Consider the following 7823-nt stretch of genomic DNA (forward strand, 5'->3'; position numbering starts at 1 on the left):
TTACCGCTCGGCCCTTCTGTTTTCGGAGGCGTCAGTGACTCCCTCTGTGGTAGGGAGTTTGCCGGGCTGCGGCATTAAGGACTTGACCGCTCTGTGACCGCTCGGCCCTCGGTGTTGTGACCTCGCGGCGCCGTCGCCACAAATCACCGTGCCTGGGGCGCGTTCGCTGCCCGCGTGAGCACGGCTGTGCGAAGCGCCGTCTGGGCCGTGCTGAAGCTCTCACCCGGCTTCCCGTTTCGGCCGCCAGCAGCGGCATTGCAGGGTTTTGTCTCCCCAGCCCGTCTGGGGAGAAGGGGCAGCTCGCCGGGGTCACTGGGGAGTGTCGTTAGGGGATTTGTATTGCAAAGGCAATAATGACGGCAACGTTCAAACCCCGGGGAGGCACCAGGCCACTTTTCTGCTTGAACAAAAGAAACTTTTGCCTTGAGTTGAGGAGGTTCAGGCTGATTGACAGCGAGCGCTTCCGGGGACTTACCAGGCACATCACCGCGCTGAAGGCTTGTCACCCACTGAATACGGCCCGCTCTGACTTATTTGTCCTGGTTTGATTTACGAGCGGCCGCGAGGCCTTGCTGAGGGACCTGCTCCTGCCCGTGCAGGTTTCAGCCAGTCTGGCTGGGGAAACACACGTATTGACCTATGGTTTCTCCAGTTGGGCCTCACCTCGCTCTGACCGACGTGTACCAGGCTCCTTCTGCAGCTCTTTTGCGTCCAGACTCTGCGGCGGAGCGATCTCCGTGGTGGCCGTTCCTGCTCACGTGGCTGGGGGTTGTTTCTTCTCGCTTTTTGCTCTGTGCTTTGCCTCACTGCGCGGACGACAGCGTCTCGGTGAACGCGTGGGCTGAAAGGAGGGTTCGCTTCCAGGTGAGGTTCCTCATGGAAACCTCCTGCTTGGACTCGCTTGGAGAAAGCAAACGTTTGTGGGGCTGCCGGGCGCGGGGGCACATTCAAAGCCAGCTCATCCGATGGCAAAAAACAAACATCCGGATTTCTGTGCTCAGCTGTAAAACATCCCCGTAGCCTGGAAAACCCCGTTTCCCTGTTGCAGCTGCACAGGATGACTTTGTTAGTCTCGCAGGGGAAACCCGTAGCCCCATGGGAACGGGAGCGAGAAGCACCACCACGGGTAACATGCCGGTGTCGCCCTTGCCCGACCTCCCCGTGTGACCTCCCGCACCCCGGGTACTGCAGCGTGCATCTGCCGCGACCGACGGAACGGTTGAGGTTGGAAGGGGCCTCTGGAGATCGTCCAATCCAACCCCCTGCTCCAGCAGGGTCACCAGATCACGTTGCCCAGGACCCTGCCCAGACAGCTCTTGAACGTCTCCAAGGATGGAGACTCCACAACCTCTCTGGGCAACCTGTGCCAGTGCTCAGTCACCCTCCCAGGAAAAACGTTTTTCCTCATGTTCAGATGGAGCTTCCCGTGTTTCAGTTTGTGCCGTTGCCTCTTGTCCTGTCGCTGGGCACCACTGAGAAGAGTCTGGCCCCATCCTCTCTACACCCTCCCTGCAGATACTTGTACTCATTGTTAAGACCCCCACTCAGTCTTCTCTTCTCCAGGCTGAGCAGTCCCAGCTCTCAGCCTCTGCTCGTATGAGAGATGCTCCAGTCCCTTCATCATCTTAGTGGTCCTTCGCTGGACTCGCTCCAGTAGCTCCATGCCTCTCTTGTCCTGGGGAGCCCAGCACTGGACCCAGCACTCCAGATGCAGCCTCAGCAGGGCTGAGCAGAGGGGCAGGATCACCTCCCTTGAACTGCTGGCATGGCTCTGCTCCGCCTAATGCAGCCCAGGATACCGTTGGCCTTCTTGGCCACGAGGGCACGTTGCTGGCTCATGGTCACCTTGTTGTCCACCAGGACCCCAGGTCCTTCTCCGCAGAGCTGCTCTCCAGCAGGGCAGCCCCCAGCCTGTGCTGGTGCCTGGGGTTATTCCTCCCTGGTGCAGGACCCTGCGGTTGCCTTTGTTGACCTCCATGAGGTTCCTCTCTGCCCATCTCTGCAGCCTGTCGAGGTCCCTCTGAAAGGCAGCACAAACCTCTGGTGTCCTGGCCAGTTTTGTATCCTTAATGAGTAAGTTGAACAATACTGGACCCAGTACTGACCCCGGGGGACACCGCTAGCTCCAGGCCTCCAACGAGACTTGGTGACATTGATCGCAACCCTCTGAGCGCTGCCGTTCACCTCACTGTCCACTCATCCAGCCCGCACTGCTGAGCTTGTCGGTGAGGATGTTATGGGAGACGGTGTCAGAAGCCTTGCTGAAGCCAAGGCAGACAACCGCCCCTGCTCTCCCCTCATCTCCGCAGCCGGTCACTCCTCGGACAAGGCTCTCAGGTGGGTTCAGCAGGGTTCCCCTGGGTGAATCCATGCTGACTGCTCCTGATCACCTCCTCGTCCTTCGTGTGCTTGGACGTGGTGTCCGGGATGAGCTGCTCTATCACCTTCCCAGGGACGGCAGTGAGGCTGACTGGCCTGTAGTTCCCTGGCTCCTCTTCCTCAGCCTTTCTGAAGACTGGAGTGACATTTGCTTTCTTCCAGTCCTCAGGCACCTCTCCTGATCACCATGACCTTTCAAAGATGATTGAGTGGCCTTGCAATGATGTCCACCAGCTCCCTCGGCACTCGCGGGTGCATCCCATCAAGGCCCATGGACTTGTGGATGTCCAGTTTGCCTAAATGATCTCTAACCTGCTCCTTCTCCACCGAGGACAAGTCTTCCTTTCTCCAGACTCTCTCCCTGGTCTCCAGGGCCTGGGATTCCTGAGGGCCGGCCTCAGCAGTAAAGACTGAAGCAAAGGTGGCATTCAGCATCTCTGCCGTCTCCATGTCCTTCATCACCGGGGCCCCTGCCCCGCTCAGCAGTGGGCCCACGGTCTCCCTAGCCTTCCTTTTGCTGCTGGTGTCTTTAAAGAAGACTAAGGTCATCTTGGTGCAGCCTTTGGGGTTCAGGCTAGCTTCTCCTAGCTCTGGGCCTCCTGGGGCCTCCTGCCCGGAGATGCTGTCGGGGAAACTGCGGGCAGGCGAACGCCGGGGCTCCCCGGTTTCACGGAGGTTTTGGGGCAGCCGTGGGTGAGAGGCGAAGCCCTTCATGCACGGGGCCGGCGCTGCAAAAACACTCCAGAAGCCATTTAAAACCCTTTCACGTTTCTTTGGCTGCTTCCCTGCAGATCCCTGTATACAAATCCCGGGATCCCCGTGCGTGAAAAGCGGGATAACCACAGCCGAGCCCTGTCCACTTCTCCTGTCCGCTGCACCCTCCTTCCGCATTCGCAACACGGCTCTCGCCCGGGCCGGGGGAGGACGGATCCGTCGGCATCTCCCGGCCGCCTGAGGCTGGATGCGTAAAACCGACAGGTCCGAGCGGACGGACAGGGAAAAGGGAATTTAGCGCTGGTGCTGAGCCCAGCTCCTGCACCCGCAGCCTGGGAGGCACTGGGATGCAATGGGCGAGGACACGAATGCGTTAAAGGATGCTGCAGGGTTTCTCTGGGCTGGTTTGGGGTTGGTCCGGGCTGATTTTGGGTTTGGCCATGGAAGATTTGGGGTTCAACCAAGCAGGTTTGGGTTCAGCCAGGCGATCGCTGGGTTGGCTGGACTTTTTTCCGGCCGAGAGCGAATTCCCCGGGCGCAGGCGCGCGCATCCCTGTGCAAACTCTCCCCTCCATCCGTGCCAGGACGCGGCCCACGGGGAATTTCCCCGCGGGGGGAGCGTTGGCCCGGGCTCGGCATAAAAGGGCCCCCCGGCTGCGCCTTGCCCCGGAGCCGGGATGCCGGCTGCGGGAGGCAGGATGCGGCCGTGCCGGGCGCTGCCGCTGCTGCTGCTGCTGCTGGCCGGAGCCACCACGCCGGAGCCCCGGACCGCGAGCACCGCGGAGGCCGTCTCGGCAGCCCTGGTGCTGCTCGACGCCGAGGCGACGAGCCCCGACGCCCCGCGGCAGCCCGGCTGGGTGAGCGGCGAGCCGGGGGCCCGAGGCCGCGGTGATGGCCGCCCCGAAGCGGACTCCGTCGCGGAGGAGACGACGTGCCGGACCGGTGGCGGCGGCGGGTGTGGGACCCGCCGGCTCAGGGTGAGCCCTCGGGGGCCGCGGTGAGGAGGGGGGGTGCTGGCCCCTCCGCCCGCCTCGGCCCCCCCCCGGCAGCCTGCTCTGCCCCCCCGCAGGTGCTGCAGCGCTGCCGGGGCCTCGTCTTCCTGCGGCAGCCGGGACAGCAGCCCGCCGCGGAGCTCGTCTGCCAGACGGTGCCCCGGGCGGTGAGGCCCCCCTGTGTCCCCCCCGGTGTCCCCCACCCACCCTTGTCCCCCCAGGGCATCTCACCTGGCCCATGTTCCCCCCCCCCGGCGCATCCCACCCAGCCCACGTCCCAGCATCGCCCCAGGCATCCCACCAGCCCCTGTCCCCACATCCCCCTGGGCGTCCCACCTGGCCTGTGTCCCCCCCCAGGCGTGTGTCAGCCCCCCCGAGCATCCCACCCAGCCCGTGTCCCCATGGTGTCCCCACGTCCCCTCTGGGCATCCCTGGGCATCGCACCAGCCCCTGTCCCTGCATCCCCCCTGGGAGTCCCACCTGGCCCAGGTCCCCCCCAGGCGTGTGTTGTCCCCACCCCGGGCATCCCACCCAGCCCCTGTCCCCACGGTGTCCCCATGTCCCCTCTGGGCATCCCCCCAGGCATCCCACCCTGCCCATGTCCCCACATCCCCTCCTGCACCTGGCCTCCATCCCCATGGTGTCCCTGTGCATCCTAACCTGCCCGTGTCCCCATGTTCCCCCCGGTGTCCCCATGTTCCCCCCGGTGTCCCCCCCCAGGCATCCTACCCTGCCCGTATCCTTCCACACCCCCCCAGGTGTCCCACCCTGCCCATATCCCCCCCCCCAGCCCGCATCCTTCCCCCCCCCCAGGCATCCCACCCACCCTGTGTCCCCATGTCCCCCCCAGGCGTCCCCCCAACCTGCATCCCCCAGGGCTGCACCATCCTCTCCATCGCGCCCATCCTCCCCGGGGCGCCGGGACCCCCCGGACCCTGCCGCGTCCCCAGGGTGCCTCGGTGGCCCTGACACCGTGCCCCCCCCCAGCCCCCCCGCCCGCGGCGCTCCAGGCTCAGGGACTTCTTCGGCAAGATCAAGAAGGGCATCAAGAAGGGCGTCGAGGGCGTCAAGAGCTTCGTGGAGCGCGGGAAGCTCTGGGTGCGCGGCAAGCTCAAACGCCACAGGGGCAGAGCCCGAGCAACCCCGTCCCCATCCCCGTCCCCGTCCCCGTCCCTGTCCCCAGCCCCGGGGCAGCTCCACACCCCGCAATAAAGCATCCGCGGCGATGTCTGCGCTGGTTTATTGGCTCAGCCCAGGCGGACGCTGCCCTGCACGTGGACGTCGATGTGGACCGTGGGCCGAAAGCGCCGCAGCCTGCTGAAGAAGCGGCCGATGCGGCCCCGCTGCACCAGCGTCGGCTGCGGGGGGGAGAGCGGCGTCACGACGGGGGCCCGGCTCCGCCGTGGAGCATCGGGGACCCCACGGCATGGGGGTTTGGGGGGGGGGGTTCCCGGGCGGGGGGCCCCGGCGTCCGGGGCGGCCTCCCCCCGGCCCGTACTCACGTCGGAGGAGGCGTCCGCGCAGCGCAGGTTGATCTCGGAGGAGCCCTGCAGCACCTGCACCGTTCCCACGCAGTCCTTGATGACCTGGGGGGGGACAAGGGGTGTCAGGGGGGGACGCGGGGTGTCGGGGGGGGTGTCAGGGGGTCCCCGGCGCCCCCGCTCACCCCGTTCTCCTTGAAGTCGCAGTCGTCGAGGCGGATGCGGGTCCCCGGCGTGCACTCCGTCTCCATCAGCGTGAAGTTGAGCCCCCGCAGGCTGCTCAGCTCGATGTCCTGCCCGGGGGGGGGGGGGGGGGGGGAAATGACGGCGTGAGGGTCCCCAGCTGTCCAGGGGGGCCCATCCCATCCCATCCCATCCTGTCCCTCCTGTCCCATTCCATCCCATCTGTCCTGTCCCATCCCCTCTCATCCCATCCCTCCTGTCCCCTTCCATCTTGTCCATCCTGTCCCATCCCCTCTCATCCTGTCCCTCCTGTCCCATGCCATCCCTTCTCATCCCATCCCGTCCTGTACCATCCCTCCTGTCCTGTTCCATCCCATCCATCCTGTCCATCCTGTCCCATCCCATCCCTCCTATCTTGTCCCATCCCCCCCTTCCTGTCCCATCCCGTCTCATCCCATACCTCCCGTCCCATTCCTGTCCCTTCCCATCCCGTTCCTCCCCTCCTGTCCCATCCCATCCCTCCCCGCTTCTCCTGTCCTGTCCCGTCCCATCCCTCCTGTCCTATCTCCTCTCATCCCATCCTTCCTGTCCCATCTTGTCCCATCATGTCCCATCCCTCCTGTCCCATTCCATCTCATTTGTCCTGTCCTGTCCATTCTGTCCCATCCCATCCCACTCCTCCTGTCCCATCCCATCCCCTCTCATCCCATCCCTTCTGTCCCTCCTGTCCTGTCCCATCTCATGCATCCTGTCCCATTCTATCCTGTCCATCCTGTCCTGTCCCAACCCCTCTCATCCTGTCCCTCCTGTCTCATGCCATTCCTCCCGTCCCATTCCTGTCCCATCCTGTCCCATTCCATCCCATCCCTCCTGTCCCATCCCATCCTCTCTCATCCCATCCCTCCCATCCCATCCGTCCCATCCGATCCATCCTGTCCCATTCTATCCTGTCCTGTCCCATCCCCTCTCATCCCATCCCTCCTGTCTTGTCCCATCCCTCCCATCCCATTCCTGTCCCGTCCTGTCCCATCCCTCCTGTCTCATCCCATCCCATTCCTGTCCCATCCTGTCCCATCCTTCCTGTCCCCTCCTGCTCCATCCCTTCCCATCCCTCCTGTCCCATCCCATCCCTCCTGTCCCGTTCCTGTCCCACCGCCCGCCCCGGGGACTCACCGGCGCCGGCTCGGGGTCGGCGCTCAGCAGCCGGAAGACGTTCTGCACCTCGGGGCGCTGGTTGAAGGTGTCCACGGCCTGGGCCAGCACCTGGGGGTAGGTGAGGGTGGGGGGCGCGGGCAGGCCCGCGGCCGCCCCCAGCACCACCAGCAGCAGCGCCCAGCAGCCTGGCATCGCGGCGGCACGGCACAGCACGGCACGGCACGGCACGGTGCCTCGGCCCCTTTTATCCCCCCCGCCGCCGCGCTTGGGCAACGCCGGCCGCTTGGGCAACGCCGCACTTGCCCCACTCGCCCCCGCCAACGGCTCCGTTGCGCCAGGACGCGGCGGCGTTTCGGGGGGAGAGGGAGGGGGGCGAAACAGCCCTGGACCTGCCGGAGGGAAAAAGCACCGGGATAAGCTGTGAAGTGCAGCTGGGACCACCGTTGCTCAAGAAAACCTGGTGCTCCGGGCACCCCTTGGTGCTGGTGCCGGGCGAGTTACCTCCTCCGCGTTTTTCCACCTTTTTTATTTTTCTTTTTTTGGAAAAAAGTTGCGTTTCAGGGTTTGGGTGCGTGCAGATGGGGCAGGACCGTTCCCACGTCCTCGGCTCCATAGAGCGGTTTGTGTCTCCAAAATTAGAGAGGTTTGGTTAAACTAGACACCGCATGGAGCAAGGCACTGTGGCCTCGTGCCCGCGCTTCCCCCATGGCCACCTTCCCGGGGAAGGGGACACGGGGAAACCAGCCCAGCCTGGATCCATGATAAAGGCGCCAAGGCTGCGAAGCCCTCGAGCAAGGAGGAGATGGACGGAGAAGCGCCGTGGGGTGCTTCCCCCCGTGAGCCGAGGCGGCCCCGTGGTCCATCCTCCGATGGATGCAGCTCCGCACCCGCGCGTTACCGCGGATGATCACGCGCTGTC

At 64.6% G+C, this 7823-nt stretch overlaps 2 protein-coding genes across 2 annotated transcripts; one reads left to right on the top strand and one right to left on the bottom strand.

Moving 5' to 3' along the window:
• The first annotated feature begins 380 nt into the window (after nt 1-380).
• LOC135327409 (uncharacterized) lies at nt 381-5305 on the top strand. Its single transcript, XM_064505627.1, has 3 exons — nt 381-4070; nt 4163-4252; nt 5073-5305. Exons 1-3 carry the CDS (start codon nt 3771-3773, stop codon nt 5295-5297), a joined length of 615 nt encoding a protein of 204 aa, XP_064361697.1. The 5' UTR covers nt 381-3770; the 3' UTR covers nt 5298-5305.
• A 1-nt stretch (nt 5306) lies between these two features.
• Nucleotides 5307-7106, bottom strand: CAMP (cathelicidin antimicrobial peptide). Its single transcript, XM_064505628.1, has 4 exons — nt 6923-7106; nt 5752-5859; nt 5588-5671; nt 5307-5443 (listed from the first exon to the last, which is right to left on the bottom strand). Exons 1-4 carry the CDS (start codon nt 7094-7096, stop codon nt 5333-5335), a joined length of 477 nt encoding a protein of 158 aa, XP_064361698.1. The 5' UTR covers nt 7097-7106; the 3' UTR covers nt 5307-5332.
• Nucleotides 7107-7823: the final 717 nt, after the last annotated feature.

This window comes from Dromaius novaehollandiae, chromosome 2 (assembly GCF_036370855.1).
Source record: "Dromaius novaehollandiae isolate bDroNov1 chromosome 2, bDroNov1.hap1, whole genome shotgun sequence".
Classification (NCBI taxonomy): domain Eukaryota; kingdom Metazoa; phylum Chordata; class Aves; order Casuariiformes; family Dromaiidae; genus Dromaius; species Dromaius novaehollandiae.

Excerpts from the sequence above, each read along its gene's own strand:
- LOC135327409 (XM_064505627.1), top strand. The coding sequence starts at position 3,771 with ATGCCGGCTGCGGGAGGCAGGATGCGGCCGTGCCGGGCGCTGCCGCTG. Across the intron at positions 4,071-4,162 it reads GTGGGACCCGCCGGCTCAGG|GTGCTGCAGCGCTGCCGGGG; the intron begins GTGAGCCCTCGG and ends GCCCCCCCGCAG. Across the intron at positions 4,253-5,072 it reads GCCAGACGGTGCCCCGGGCG|CCCCCCCGCCCGCGGCGCTC; the intron begins GTGAGGCCCCCC and ends GCCCCCCCCCAG.
- CAMP (XM_064505628.1), bottom strand. The coding sequence starts at position 7,096 with ATGCCAGGCTGCTGGGCGCTGCTGCTGGTGGTGCTGGGGGCGGCCGCG. Across the intron at positions 5,860-6,922 it reads CCGACCCCGAGCCGGCGCCG|GACATCGAGCTGAGCAGCCT; the intron begins GTGAGTCCCCGG and ends CCCCCCGGGCAG. Across the intron at positions 5,672-5,751 it reads GCGACTTCAAGGAGAACGGG|GTCATCAAGGACTGCGTGGG; the intron begins GTGAGCGGGGGC and ends GTCCCCCCCCAG.